The sequence below is a fragment of the Aptenodytes forsteri genome, unplaced genomic scaffold (assembly GCF_000699145.1).
Source record: "Aptenodytes forsteri isolate BGI_AS27 unplaced genomic scaffold, ASM69914v1 Scaffold217, whole genome shotgun sequence".
Classification (NCBI taxonomy): Eukaryota; Metazoa; Chordata; class Aves; order Sphenisciformes; family Spheniscidae; genus Aptenodytes; species Aptenodytes forsteri.
In genome coordinates, this window is record NW_008796222.1 from 3,844,092 (window position 1) to 3,860,414 (window position 16,323).

Below are 16,323 nucleotides of genomic sequence, written 5' to 3' on the forward strand. Positions count from 1 at the left end.
CCCCACTTTGCACATCAGACTCCTCCTGTGCGAGTAACACAGGGGAGGGTGGCCGGGCGCAGAGGGCACACCGAAACATTCATAACATTTCCGTACAACAGAGCCTTTTAAGATAGCCTATAAAAATTGCTTCAGATGGCACCTCTCAGCCACCCGTGGATCGCAAACCCTTGTATGTAAAAACTCCCAGCCCAGTGACCTGGCCAGGAGATGCCTCCTGCCCAGCTGTTTCTGAGAAGACTCTAACAAACGTCTACAAGTTAGTGTCAGAAAAATGAAGAGGGGGAGGCGGAAAGACTACAAACATTTGGCTTAAAAATAAATACTAATAAAGAAATTAACCAAAACAATTATGCAAAAGGACGGAATTGTAAACATGAAACAAACACGCACACACGCAATCCTCAAAGGTCTCAAGACCAACACGGGGACTAATGTTCCGAGAAAGGTATTTAATTGGTACAAAAGGTAGCAAAAAAGACTGAGATAACAGGTGCCCGCCAGTGTGCCTCTGGGTACCTGAGGGAGCCGTGGTGGTTGTAATCAGAGCCCCTGCTCCTGGGGAATGTACGAAACCCACCTCAAGTCAAAGCCCTCCCAGGGCTCGACCCGAGGATGCTGGCTGGCCCCTGTGCATGAGGGCTTCACCCGACCATGCGCTTCCCACCTGGACTTCCATCCCACAGACCTTACCCTGACGTATCAGGTAATCTTTCTTGTGTGGTTTTTAATTTTTTTCTTTGAATCCCGTAGTATTTAGAATTTCCTTAATATCCCCAGAATATGGACTCTGTTTCTCTGTGGGAATCTTTTTTTTTTTTTTAATCTTCAGTGGTTTAAGAGAAAAAGCTTGGAAACATGAGTGCTAAAAAGATTAAATAAAGAGAAGGCAGGGGAAAAAAATCATACATTTGTTACGATTTTAAAACCAAGCCATCTTAACCAAAGCTTTTGGGCCGGTTTTGGGCATGGTTTGGCGATACTGCGGACCCTTCCCTCAGCTGCAGCAGGATCGTGGCAGACAGCCTGAACACGGTGGGACAGAAATCGCCTCTCCCCCTCCTCCACAGCAAGAATAAGGTACAACATACTTCTGCTGTTCAACAGTGTTTTGGCATTTGCCACTTGATGTATATTATGCATACCTACTTCTCCCAGTCTGCTTCAGGGAAGTCCCTTCTACATTAAAGCAGAACAGGGCTATAAAAGATGAATGTTACCTCAGCAGAAATTCATCCTGCTTGGTTGAACTGTGTGGCCTTTCTAATCTCCAGAGTACAGATAGATTTTTTTTTTTCTTTTTTAAATAGTTGCATTTTTCAAACATGAAGCCCTACATTTTTGCTTGAGACAGACTTCTTCAGCAGAATAACATTCAAATCGAATTCATCTTCTATACCCGCAAGCAAAATATTCATCAACCCTGCCGTAAACTCCATTTTCAAATACAACGAATGTATACACACTTTTACAGCACTATTGTGTACTTCTTAATCTCCTTTCTTCTGAAGATCCTGAAGCATTTTAAAATAACTTGGTCCCATAGCACCCCTGTGAGGTAGGTAAAATATCATTATTCCCATATATACAGATTGGGAAACTGAGCCACACAGAAGGTAAGTCATGCCCAAGATCACGCAGAGATACGGCAGATCTGTGAATAAAACCAAGCTCTCCTGGATCCCTCTCCTATCTGTTAGATGTAAGACCATCTCCCCTTCCTTAATTTTAAATTAAAACTAGATGATGGATGTTGAAATAATGATTTCCTTTTATTGGGCTCTCAGAAGAGCAAACATACAGGCAGAGATGGATTTTTTCATGGTGGTGACTAAGATTTCCCCCATTCTGATAAGGCTCCTGGAGCAGAAGTACAGTTGTGGGGCACATTAACTTATTTTCACATGTCCCCAGGAATGTAAGAAAACTGCTGAATTCTTCTGCTAGTTTTGTAGTTAATGAAAAATAATTGGCTGCACCCTGCCGGTATGAATGCCTTTGTGCTACTGCAGCAACACCAGCAAATGGTCCAGTTTTTCTGCTCATGAATTCCTCGCTTAATTTTCCTGATTTTTACAGTTTGTGGGTTTGGGTGAAAAACTGACACATTTCTAAATAGCTGTTGTTAGAATAATGAACCACAGGAGACAAAGCAAACTGGAACAGCAGAAGGCGCCCTCGATGCACTGAGTCTCTTAAATAAGTGCCCTGATCCACATGATATGTCATCTTACCATGGAGAGGTACAATACATAGGAAACTAGAAAATGCATTTTTCTTTTTACAGATTAAAATTTAAAAAGTAAGAAATCTGTGTTAAGTCATGACTACAGAGAAACTAACTCCCTGTTACCTGATGCAGAACTTCAGCTGCTAGGAAATCTGCCATGGATCATAGAGAGGTCAATGCTTGAGTACTTCACTTCTGCAAATATAGAAAGGCTAAAATGCTCGCCTTATACCTATTCCTAGAATAGAGACGGATATTGTAAGTTGTCCCTCCTCTGGATTCATGGAACAGATTACCCAGAAAGGGCAACTAGACAGATAGCACAGATGAATTTGTTCTTTCCCTCACCAAATCCAAGGTGCTAGCAAAAATGTGTCAGGGTGTTGCTACCACGAGTAACCCATCTATTTTGTGCAAACAAACAAATCTTAGGGAGAAATTAACAGTGACTGCACAAGTGTATTTGCTGTAAAAAGGCGGCTTTTCCACAATTGGTGTGGCTTAGGCAGAATATCGCTCAGTGGGTGCAAAACCACCCTTCTAGGAATTTCTTTTTGTAATTTCAGCTTATATATTGAATATCTTTCACAGGTAGTTTGACATTAACTGATTCATATACAGCAGTTTGTATTGCAAACATGCTGCTCATACCGTAAACGAGGGACTGGCGTCTCCTTGCAATGAACACCCTGGAACAATTAATTTGTATTTTTATGAGCTTTCCTTATTTGCTACCTTGCAGCTCACCGGTGTAACTGCACCTGGTAAATACCTTTCTCTATGTACAATACAGAGATAATGGATATACGAGCTCCACTGAATCATCAGTAGGTGATCGACAGCCCTGGGTTTAAGCAACTCTAACGTGAGGCTCCTCTTCCGTCTCCTGCCCCAGGCTGGTGTATGTTACCGAAGGCTCCAGCTGGCCAGTGGCTGGCAGGTCTACAACAGGTCCTGAAGGGTTTCGAAACTGCTTGTACACCCGAGGATCCTGGGCTACGTAGGTGGACGTGGAGGAATAGAGCACCAGCCCAACAAGGATAGTGAAGAATGACAACAAGTAAAGTCCTGAAAACTAAGCAGAAATAAGAGTAGAGTCATTAGACACAGCACCGGTTATCCTCAGCTCATGAAGACCCACAGACAGGGGTAGGCACAGATCCTTCTTTTGGCATGAGAGGCGCAGAACAAACCCCCTATCACTGGGATGTCCATTTTTTATGGGAGTGTCTCTTTGAAAGTTGGTTTGCTCGCACTAACTCCCCTGTCTTCCATAACCAACAGCTAACCGGTGCCTTCCCATGCCCCAGACATCTTAAGTATGGGTCAGGTGCGACTTGGGAAAGCTGGGTTCTGGTCACAGATCCAAAGCTGATTTTGTTGTGCTTTTAGACAAGCCAACTACTTCTCTGAGTGCAAGTTTATCTGGCTCCAGTGTGGGGTACCATCATCTACAGTTGTCTGACAGGCAGTGGACAAATCTGATGTTAATTACAGCTAAACCACATGTCTGTGAAGTATAACGTGCCATTGGTAATATAGAAAGATAATTAAATAAACTTTTATATAATTTAAATAAACATTTAAAACATATATACTTAAAATATTTAATAAAGGCACTTAAAAGCCCACCTGCAGCTTCTCTTGCTTGTAAACAGAAAGCAGAAGATTCAATGTGATTTCAGAGATGACGAACTTCAGCTGTGAAACACGCTCTAGGTTGACCTCAAGAGGTTTGAAAGTACATATGGAGGGCAGTTAACTGAAAGCTCGAGTGCACATACTTTGGCACACAGCTCCACTAGATCAGAGGTCAGCCTGAGTTTTCTGAAATATCCAGACTCAGTGTGCCTGGACTAAAAATACAACACAAATAACCCTTTTGGCAATATGTTAGTCCTTGCAGGTAAAGGTAAAGGCAGGGATTTAAAAGTACAGACCATTGGATATTAGCTTTAGATACTGTGTTTCTAGTATGGGGGACACAAAAATGGCTTTAAGCCCATATGACTTGTCTCCTGATCCTAGACTTCTTCAAGTTATTCTTCTTGCATGCTCTGCGTGAGAAGCCACGAAGGACAAATTGTATAGCCGGGATCGGTGGTGGGGATACAGAACTGGGGATATACACATCAGTATTCAGTGTGACTTTAAAAAGCGCCTGTATTCTGCAACTGTCAGGGATCTGTACTTAAACAACAACAACTAGCTGCAACCTGTTATTAGCTGCTTCATGAGGTACTTCACTATTTTACATAAAAGTGTCTGCAAGTCTGTTTTTTAATCCTGACTACGGTGCTTTGATGGATGCCCGATTTGTTTCCTTTGGATGATTTTAGCACGGTACAAAATGGATAGACTGGACTGTATTATCTAAGAAGCAGCTTTTTAGCAATTCTGCTTTTTATATTTAAAGAAATAATCATTACGGTGAAAACAAATTTTACTTAAGCTAACTTTTGATGTTAATCTGTTGTCATTTAAAAGACCTACAGAACCTGTGTCCAACTTCCCGCCTGAGGAAGCATTTGGCTTTTTTAAGGAATCCACAGTATCTTTGAAAGCTTTGGGCATATAACCCATGGGGCTGTATGTTTTTGTTTCCCACAGCTAGCATGCACGTTTTAGAGGGAAAGCACCATAATGGGGAAAGTTAAAGTGTGTCAGAAGGATTACAGGGTAGGAACAGTTCTGCTTTTCATGAGCTGTTAATTGTTTTTTTCCAGGAATGTCACCAGGTCTTCACGTGTCATCTGGCGGTACGATTTGATGTAGTCATCCAGCTGTCCCACCAGTCACAAAGACAGTGTCGAGCCTCACCCTGCATCTGCTGAAGGATTCCCCCATGTGACACAGCTCTGAAACGACTGTTTAGGCTTAGATCTCCCCCATGTGGCAATCAAACCCAAGTCAATCATTTCAAAGCATTTTCCAATTGATTTCCCCCTCCATTTCCAGTTCAATTTTGCTCTTGGCACTTTCCCTGCACTTCCTCTTTGCATGTGAACTTGGGTACCGTTTGGCAGCAGTGGACTTGACTAAGCTGAAGCAAAACTCAGGAGCCAAATGCATCTAGTTTCCCAAACTGGGAACTAGCTCCCTAGTTTCCCACTGTCCCTCCTTCCCACCTTATGCCTGAATTTCTCATCCTGGACAGCCAGCTGGCTTGCTCCACTGTATAACCAGAGTGCCAGCCAGATTTGTGATTGCCTTGTGTCCTGCTGTGAGGAATCTGTGGGGCTTCCAGCAGTTAAATGTGCCCTTTTTCTTGCTCTAGGAGCTGCCCAGCCAAAACCAATTCACTTTTGCTTTAGTTCATGGCTCCAGCTCTACCATATCACCCTCCTGGCCATGCCTCTCATTCCTCCCTCAGCAGCTTCCTGCCAGTGGGCTCTTTCGCCGGATAATATTCTCTCCATGGCAGTGTCCCCTGCCAGTGGCAGCTCTCCAGCCTGGGAGAAAGGGTTTGGACGAAGCTGGGGGAAATCTAAACAAAGGCCCGTGAATCATTTGTCTTTAGTATCTATGCACAGCTAGTGCAAAGAGACCTGGATCCTGACAGCCCTATAACAATTCCATCTTTACCTTCGTTGGAAACAAGTCAAGGTTCAGGCTGAACTGTTTTCTGCAGCAGCTCTCTGCAGCACTGAAGTAGAAGGATTGTTAGTAAGATGAATATAGGAATATATACTGTAGGTATATGAGAAATCTCTGGGTTTTGTCAATACTCTGACAGATTGACCCAAAGTCTCTTGAAATCAATGGGTATTTTCCTCCTATTAAAATGGCAGTGAATCCAGCAGTGTGATGGGAAGATACAGACTTAATTCATCAAATACCAAATTTGTTGTTCACTGTACTGTGTTCCTCAGACTCTTACTGAAATCTTTGTATTTTATTGAAGACAGGATTTCCAGGCATACTCTACTGCTATGTCTATGTGTAGGTTTTGGAGGTTTTTTTTATCTTGACCTGTAAACCTCATCTGCTGAGATTCACATTTAATAGACAGTGAAAGAGACACATTCAAAACCAGCAGAAAGAGCTATTCCTAAGAAATGAAGTAGAAGATCATTTTTCATTGCTACCCTCCACACAACTGCAGTACCAAACTGCAGGCTCTCAGGAAGTGTGTAATTCCTCTCTTTGGCTAAAAAGCTACTTGAGAATGATACTGCGCTTCATTTTTCTGACTTACCTCTCACTTTCTACAGAAACATATTTCCTCTAAGAAAAAAGTATTTTAAAAATATCCAGATTTGTACGTCTCTCCAAATCCCACTTCCCTCCATGCTAAACAGGATAACTGTAAGCTGTTCAAAGAGTAACACGGTCAGAAATTGTTTAGCTCAGATTAGCCAATGGGTGTCACACACCCTAGAGTAAGCAACCAAAAAACCCCCTCATTTTTCTATATCATTAAATAATTTTACTATAGATTTTGTATCTACAGTTATAGGTACATATGTATGTAAGCTTGCTTATCATGTGGTTTTTTGAGAGACCAGATGACTTACTTTGTGATTAAATCAATGATCTAACACTCTCGAGTCCTGGGATTGATTTTCAGCCTATGAATTTCTTTCGTGAATCAAAATTATTTTAGATGACCCTCAGTTTCTTACCCATTTAAAAGAGACAGTAACACTTGGTTAAAGAGTATTCAATATGGAACACACAATGATATTTACAAACATTAAAAGATTGGGAAAACATAAAAAACATGTCTTCTCTAGACATTATTTAGTACCTGTGGTGAAAATAGCTTACACTAAACTACTGTTAATTTTCAGCGTATAAAAAGCCCATTTTAGGTGGCTGTCAACTTGAAGATAAACATACAAAGCAAAACCTAGACAAATGTAACGAGATAACATGTATAACAAGATCTGCTCAGTCTATCAAAACGTGCATTGATTCTGGGTGAGTGGATGTTTCTGGTATTTATCCAAGAGATGTTCCTTAGGGACCCGGTACTTGAATGCATTCGCCCGGCAAGGCTTAGCAGAAGAGCTAATGGCGTCTGATGGCCTAGCTGCAGGAGCAGGGGTCTCACTCCTCGCTCCGATATGTGCTACTGCAGAACCCTGCCAGAAAACCACTGCAGCAATAAGGTCTAGCTGACCACAGAAAATATATGGTGAAATCAGTCTGACTTTCTGTTATCCACGTACAAATTTTTTTACATTAAAAAAGAACAGAACCCAAACATATCTGCAGTGGATTTTTTGCAGTGCTACATACAATTGTGGATGAGGTTTACAAAACCCATTTGAATTTTAGTTCATACACAGTATTTTTGTTTCAAGTGAATTAAAATTAGGCATTTTGGGAGTAAGTAAGTCAAGCATCACAAGATTTCTAAAATAAAGAACAACAACATAAAGGCATCTGATAACTTATGATTTTTAAAAATCCAGAATGAACAATTAAGCCTTTCAAAATTTACTCCCCACTATTTCTTACCCCCTACTTCTTATTATCTCTCCATGTAAAAATTGTCTTTCATATATCCTTAAACCATCATGGCTAAAACACTACTACTACTATTTCCACTTGAGAGTCTTGTCCTTTAAAATAATCCAGTTGAAAAGATAGGTGCAAAATAAACTTCTTGGTGGGGAGCAAACAGTGCATCTGATCTCATTGTCTTGAATAGTGATAAGACAATGACCCGTAGAAGAAAAAAAAGAAAGAAAAACTGTTCAGAAGGCAGTAAATTCATGCCTGGGTCTGGAGAGAGCGAGTCGTTCTTCAGTACACAGATCATGAGTTTAGAAGGGAAAGCAGGAAGAAAGGGCATAGAAAAATCGCTGTATCACGGCGAGGAAACACGGCACTGACTGACTGCTGCAGAGGGAATTTGCAGACAAGTAGTTCTGACTGTCACAGGTGTCCACATCCACGTTACCACGGACACTAGGGCAAAACAGTATCCAAAGTGACAAAACCAGACAGATGTGAGTCTGCAGAAAAGCCCACGCAGACAAAGAAACTCAATGATTTGCTAATTTTGGTTTTTCACTCAGCTAGCATGATAATGATCATGACCATTATTACAATGGTTATGAAAATGCAAATTCTCTTTTACTCGGTCCATTGAACTGGAGCATCTGATCTTGTCTTGAATAGTGATAAGACAATGACCCGTAGAAGAAAAAAAGAAAGAAAAACTGTTCAGAAGGCAGTAAATTCATGCCTGGGTCTGGAGAGAGTGAGTCGTTCTTCAGTACACAGATCATGAGTTTAGAAGGGAAAGCAGGAAGAAAGGGCATAGAAAAATCGCTGTATCACGGCGAGGAAACACGGCACTGACTGACTGCTGCAGAGGGAATTTGCAGACAAGTAGTTCTGACTGTCACAGGTGTCCACATCCACGTTACCACGGACACTAGGGCAAAACAGTATCCAAAGTGACAAAACCAGACAGATGTGAGTCTGCAGAAAAGCCCACGCAGACAAAGGAACTCAATGATTTGCTAATTTTGGTTTTTCACTCAGCTAGCATGATAATGATCATGACCATTATTACAATGGTTATGAAAATGCAAATTCTCTTTTACTCGGTCCATTGAACTGGAAATAGTCTGCAGGAGCAGACTACTGGAGCTGCGGCGCTCCAACTCCATTTGTATTTCACAACGGCAGCAGTAGACTGAATCTCTTGGTAGGTAATATGAAGCCCAGCTCCTAGCCTCTGGCAACCTAACTGTGCTTTTTAAGTCTTTAAAAGGAATTTTTTGTTATATGACTAACTGAAAATTTAGAAATGTCGTGTTTCATATATTCAGTGATGAAGTATGAAATGGAATACCTACTTTTTCCCCTACCTCCTCTAGAAATTCTCCACATTTTGACAGCAATGAATAAAGAAATCAGGTCTATTAATTCAATTTTTAAACCTTAGAGAGAATTGATCTCCTCAGAATCGCACTGATGAAGAGGGACAAAAATGTACGTATCAGGTGGAATTCATTTAGTCCCGTATTTCTGTTGACACCCTCCGTGCTCTCCAGACAGGCAGTTCCCACCAACGTCTTATTCCAATCAGTGGGTCTGTGCAGTCTGATGAACCTCTCTGTTTTCCGAACTAATTCAGTTCGTCGCATACGCTGCACAGCCAATCAAAGCTAAGGTCAAGACAGGCTCCTGCACCGACTTATGCCTTTTCCCCCTGGGTAATTTCACACATGAGTACCTGAGCAGGCTGAGCTAAGGGAGTTAAAACCAAATTTCTCTCATTATCTTTTATATAGCAAACAGACATTTCCACTCAGTTTGATGAATTGATCCAGAGGCTGAGCTTCTTTTCACACAGTTTTCTATTTTTGCCTCCAATATAGCAAATGAAGTTCACCGTGACCAAGCGCAGCATTTGTGCTGTGGGATGCACACACTCTCCAGCCAGCAGTGGTACCAGGAAGGGTGAGGACTCTGAGAGCTATGAATTTGCACTGTGCTTTCACTTGCGTAGCTGGATATTACAGACATGTTACTTTATTAACAGGAATGGAAGCCCGTATCCTAGTCATAGCTCATAGTGCTCCCCCTTGGCTCAGACCCACGAGGATCTGGCCAAATTTGTCTTAGGTTGGGACTGTGGCTCACTCAGACTGTTGCTGACTATTTTTGTCCCAGTCTGTGAGGGAGATGTCTCCGCTTCCTCCTACTGGGGAGGAAGGGATGCTCCCTTTGGGATCAGGGTCTGCCCTGCTCCTTATTGGGAGAACGATCTGCTGGTTCAATCTCAGTTATTGCTGTCTGCCTTCAGGGATGAGGGATAAAGACCTGACCTTTGGCTGAACACTGATCCCAGTTGAGAGTTATGGGCAGAATATTTCCTAGGAATACGTAGATATGTTTCCAAACAGACTGCAGAACTAAGCTCTAGGCAGGTGATGATACATCTGTGTCATTGACAGAAATTGGGGCTGCCACCAACAGTGAAACGCAGTATTTTGTAAAACCCAAATGGCACCAAACACCAGAAGGGCTGCTGTGAGTTTTCCAGACTGCGTTCGGACAGACAAAACTCACCCACCTGAAGCTTTATATGTCCTGCCAGATCTCTCAGATCTTTAATCTAGAGATCCCTAAAGGGACCCAAACCACTGAGATATGGTTTAGCATGTCTTCTCAGCTCCCCAACTGCAGAAGCTTGAATGCCTGAGCAGAAGTGTTGGTCCTCTTGCCGAGAAGGGTACCAAGGGGTTCTGGACAGCTTCAGTAACAATGATAACTTCTGGGCAGGGAGTCTGTCCACTAGCAGCAGGATTGCATTATCTTCACATTTTAGTGACCTCCAGCTATTTCCAAGGCAAACTGTGAGGATATAGTCTTAAGTGATGACTTAAGGTTCTATCTTGCCCTCTGAACTCAGCTGGGGTGCAAAGTGAAATTTATAGCTAGTTCTTCCACATGTTTTTTCTTTTCTTTCCTGTCCATTGGCAGTCACATAAGAAGTTTTTCACTGGATGAAGGAGGCTTGAGCTGCAGGGCACGTCTCAACACATCATTGTTGCTCATGCCAGCCAGAACCCAAAGCAAGAAGCATCTGGCTTGCTTCAACGACAGTGAAAACCTGACATCAGCCTCGTTGCCATTTGGTCAAAACAAAGAAGCCAAAGGAAGTTTTGACTCTGTCATTTCACACATGAGGGAAAGGCCGTACTCTTCAATTCCTGCTGCCTGCTTGCATCCTCAATGTGCTCTAACTCAGATGAAATGCTGCCCGTTACTATGGCTAATCAACTCCTGCTTATACTGAATCGCAAATGTTGCATAGAAATTGTGATGTGAAGTAATCATATGACACATTTTCTGTATTTTCCAGTTGATTCTCAAAGATCCTGTTCTAGTGCTTGCATGTTTTACTGTAGGTAAAACATAGTGCATAGTGGTCCATGCCTTCCGTCATATAGCAGCACCCTCTTTTTCAGTCCTTGCATGGTGTTTGCTGGTGGGCACAGTTTAACTGGTAAGACCATGGTGAGTGGGAAAATGCTAAGCTCTTAGATGCTGAGGTTATCTATACGGGAGAAAAAGGAGGAGGGAGTTAACAGAAAACTGTCACGACAAATTCTGTTAAAATTTGGGAAACTTCATATTTTTCCTGGAATTCATTGGTGGAATAAAACAAACTTATGGAGAAAACTGATAGCATTTGGAGAAAAATCTCCGAGGTTGATGTAGGCAGCTGTAAGGCAAATACTGGTTTTGCACAAATCTGCATGATTTCATGCTTCTCAAATGGTATAATCAGAAAAATTTCATAATAGGCTGTCCTTTCTAAATACGTGCCTGTTAGGGCAAAATGTTTGTGTGAAATGGCTTATCTTCCTTTCCTGGGTGCCGGGAGAGATGGGAATGCTGCTTTCTCTTCTGTTTCCCTTTGTTGCCTCTGCCATCAGATGTGGAGAGAAAATGAGCCTGTGTTCAGTACCCCTGTGGTACTAGCAGTCTGTCTAATTAAAAAGTGTAAGGTAGAATGAGCCCTGCAATCTGTTTTAATCTTATCTACATAGGAAAGAGATTTTTATGTGAAGTTAAAACACTTATATTACACTGCTCTAATTTCCTGTGAGCATCCTTACTGTGGGATAAGGGGGCTTCACTTCTGGTTATTTTATATCGATCACTTGGCAAGACAGTGGTAAAGCAGTTATCCTTTTAAATGTTCTTAATACTAAAAGGAGGAGCACAACAGAAATGCTTATAAAAATAAAAACAATTCCCCCTCCCCACTTCTACCTTTCAATATTCTTTGCTGGTTTGCTCTATCAGCTGTCAGTTGCCATGTGTCTTTCTGGTTTTGTGTGTAGGTATTTAATATAGTAACAGCTGTCTGCTGTACTTGATTCTGTATTACTGTATATGAGGCTAATTGTGTCCATTGTGTTCAAAACCAAGGTTACAATAATTGATTCATCTTGGATCCTCTGTTTATATTTTTCTGCTGAATCTAACAATATATTCCCGCAGTAATGCTCTCCCAGAATGGCGTTCTTTTCTCTCAGCCATACAAACGGGGAGCGCTCCTACCCTGAGAAACAAGGAATATGCAGCTGCAGTTACCCTTACCACGAGGGACTATGTAAGCTGTCTGGAGGGAGTGTGTGATACGGCTGCTTCGCATTGGGGTTCTCTGTGGTCTGGCGCATTTGCTGCAGGCAACATGAGGCCAAACTCCAGGAGCTCCAAGAGCTCTCAACTGAGTCAATTCACAAGACAGGCGCATGAGGGAATCAGAACAGAGAGCACATCCTAAGCCATTGAATCCAATCCCCCATTACTGCGTACAGCCAGACCACATATTCCATCTGGCAAATACGCCCTGTCCTCCTGCAAGCATTATTAGCGTTTTTGTCCACTCCCCCTAAACTATTTGAAGTCTGTTCTGGAACTTCCCTGCTACGATCGCCAAAAAATCCCCCTAATTTCTATTCCAAATTTATGCTTTCTCAGTTTCCACCTGTATGTTCTTATGTCAGCATTGGTCTTTAGCTCAAATAATTCTCCTTTCCTCCCTGTGAATTTATAAATTCATTTATATATGCTGAGGTATCATAGTCAAAGCTATGCTACATACAGCAAACATTTTTTAGGATTTGCACATTCAGTATGTTGTTAGTGGATACACGCTTACTCTGTCAAGGCTTTGGAGCAGATAAGAGAAAAAGCTTTGGTGGCCCTCTTGGGCTGACCAAAAATCTCCATAGCTACAGCTAGCAAAGTGCTGTCCTGAGATGGTAAGTTGTCCTGTCCCATGGCATTAGCACTTCTTCATCAATACTAGAAATACCGACTGACCCATTTGGGAACAGCTTTGTCACAACCGTGCTCAAATTCCTCCCATCTGTTGCCACAGACAATACCTCACACTTTGTGCTTCATAGCATTTCTCAGTGCCATACGGTTCTTGTTGCCTGATATTTTAATCCTTCTTCCTACTGAGGGTGCCAAAGCTATTACTACAGTCACTACACAAGACTGGTCTTCAGACCAACTTTTTGGGACCTCCATCAGTGAAGTCCTTCTAGCAAGCTGTTTTTCTCTCAGCACATTGCCTTGTCCTTTATCCTCATTACCCAGTTTCTTACCTAGCTTCCAATCTTTACGGTGCTAATCCTGTTCCTTAGTTTAATTGATAATTTTCTACACTGTAGATTAGATCTACCATTTGTCTTTTGTCTACAAAAATCTGTTAAATTATCAGACAGACATCAGATTTAGATTGGCATGATGTACCTTTTGTGAACCAGGTTGCATTTTATCCCATTTTCCATGTCCCTAATTATTCCTCTCTGGTGTCTACTTCTGATTTGAGTTTATTGCCTACTTCATATACAATTCTTCCAACTGTCTACACTCCCAAGCTTGAAAGTATTCAGATTATTGTGTTCTGTTTCTACTTCTGATGTAGCAGTTTCCATTTCTATTAATTATTGTGCATTGTCTTAATACTTAACTCTCATCCTTACTGAATGTGACAGAAGGTCCTGATTTCGTTTTGGTGCCAAACTAAAGGTTGCTTAATTTTGGCCTCTGCTGTCTTTGCATAGCAAAACTATTTCTTCTCTTCATATGTAAGAAGAACTTTTTGCTGTTTGTTTCACTTTCTTCTTCATTGCCAAGCTTGGTTTATCTTTTAGAGCAATTAGACTTTACTCCTTTTCTTTTTCACCTGTATGGTATCAGTTTTCTTTTGTGATTATTCTCTTTTCCTTGTTTTGCTCTGTTTATTTCTAACAATTTTTTTGAAAGGATGGTTTGTCCACTTGCATCTGGAGCTCTCCCCTACAAGTTCTCCTCTTGTACTTAAGATACAAAATCTGTATTACTTTAAGTCAAAGCTATTTCAAATCTCTTTCAGACCGATTATGAGCCTTTTAAAGACCTGAAAGAGCAGATACTCCTGCTTGCTAAACTTAACTCATGCAGGTGGTGGGAATAACTCCAGAAGTTTACTCCAGTTAATTAAGTTGCTTAGCAGCAGTGCTGATGACCAGCATCTATCCCCTATCATGGGTTTGAAAGCTTCCAGTTTAGTGGGAAGGGGGAGTTTAGACAAAAAGAAGATGCTTTTTGAAGACTTTCTAGCGGTTAATAAAATACCCTACTGCTTACATTGAAAGCATGTAGAAGTGATGTCTTCTGACTGATGTTATGTCTGCCTGTTGAGCCATTCCTTCATCTTGGTAGAAAACAGAAGGTAATTTGGATGCTTTAACCCTGTATGTCTGTAGCATTCATTGATTTGGCTGGTAGGAGGCACAACTGGAGTAAGCACTTCAATCCAGTTAGTCAATCAAAACAGATAACATTAATTCATTTCCAATTTTACGTATGTTTCTTCCCAGCGGCTCATGGACCATGTGGACAGCCAGGCATAATTCTTAACACGCTTCCTAAATATTCTACCTTCTTTTCTGGTCACTTCTGGAAACAAGGACTTAATTTCATAAGAAATCTCCAAATTTATAATGCAGCTATTGCATTTAATCCTTACCATTTGCTTTCAAAGATGATTCTGTCTGCATCTCTGGGGAACTTCTAGCCTTTGTTTCCATATGCTAAGGTGGAAATAGCATTCAATTTGAAGAATCATAATTTGAAAATCTTTGTAGATTTTCAGTAACTGAACCTTATTTGAGCTTTTGAATGCAGCTGCTGCTTTGCTAATTCCTGACTTTTTTTTGGCAATCCTCTGGGTTGCAAATTATTGCTGAGGTATGTAACTCGACACATTCAGTGTACTCCCTTGTATTCAAAAGTATGCTTGACTTGGGAAATGCTGAGGTTCTCATTTAATAATTTTTTTTCCCACAAATAATTAGGAACCTAAGCCTCTTGGTCTTTGTTTTCATATTCATTGAGCTATCATTTAGAAAAGGTATGTTGTTGGTAAGATTCAGCTCCTTTAATAGGATGTCTTTGTTGTGTTTTTCTGTCTGTGCTTTTTCTTCTAATAAAGTAAAAGGCAGTATTTGTTACAATATTTTTTGCTTTCTGCAGTTCATTCAAACCATTTTCTTGTTCTCTGTTGTTATGCATTTGTATTGCTCCACTCCCCGAAATTTTATTTTTCAGCCCATGCTCACCAGCACCTTTAAAACCCATATGGTTCTGTTCAAGATTTATCATTCAAGAGTTAATTATTTCCAATAACAGGAAGATTTCTGCTAATATGTCTGCACTTTCATATTGGGTAGGAATTGTAAGCACTTCACCTTTACCTTCTACACGACTCTTCACTACTTTTTCCAAAACGCTATTTATTTCCTTCAGAGTGTAAGAATTAAACTTCATAATATACTCTGTGGTATATTTAAGAGATCTCTGAACAACTTTTTCCTTATATTGAAACACAAAACAAATTCAAACAAGGTAATTTGAGATGACTGCTATTTTTCTCCAAGTGCTCAAAGCCCGTTGTTACAATACTTGGCTTTTTCCATTTCTTTAAGTTAATAATATCCAATTATTAACTCCAAATGAAAATGATTGATGGATGGAGTACTTATGCTAAACGTAAGGATACTGTTGCATGTTCCACCAGTATAATGCTGTTGCCTCCCTTTGGCTGCTATAGTGCTCATGTGTCTGGAGCGTTGTTGAGCCTGGGAGCAAAGGTGAGGACAGAAGAGACTAGTGGGATCGCCTCTTCCGACTGTAGACAGCAGTGACTTCAAATTACATACAAAATGAAACAGCATCCTGAATTACACACCCCCCAATTCCCTAACCATTTCTCACTAGTTCCCTAAACACTGCTCCCCCTTACCTACCCCTGCTAAGAAAGCAATGAAGACTTGGGGATGATGGACTCAGCATTCTGCAACGTGTTGAAAATTCAGGTCCCATGACAGTGATGTGACCTATCTTCTTCAAGTGGTCAAATTCCTGTTTATTTATCCATGTTCAACTCATTCTCCAAAGACAATTCTTTGTTCAAGACACTTAAGAAAGAGTATTTTATAACAACTGAAAGCACTACCAACCCTCAGCATAACATTGTCTGTATAGGGAAATGTCAATGTTGGACTTACAATCCTGTGGTTCCTCTTCATTTTGTATAAAAAATTAGAGGAAAC

At 41.0% G+C, this 16,323-nt stretch overlaps 1 protein-coding gene across 1 annotated transcript in view; it reads right to left on the bottom strand.

Annotated features, from left to right (window-relative positions):
- Nucleotides 1–275: 275 nt before the first annotated feature.
- The window catches only part of SLC35F1 (solute carrier family 35 member F1), a 111,701-nt gene continuing 95,653 nt past the window's right edge, over nucleotides 276–16,323 (bottom strand). The window contains exon 8 of the mRNA XM_009289183.2: nucleotides 276–3,305. Within this exon, the coding sequence (XP_009287458.1) occupies nucleotides 3,081–3,305 (225 nt within the window). The 3' untranslated portion in view covers nucleotides 276–3,080. The remainder of the gene's footprint in view (nucleotides 3,306–16,323) is intronic.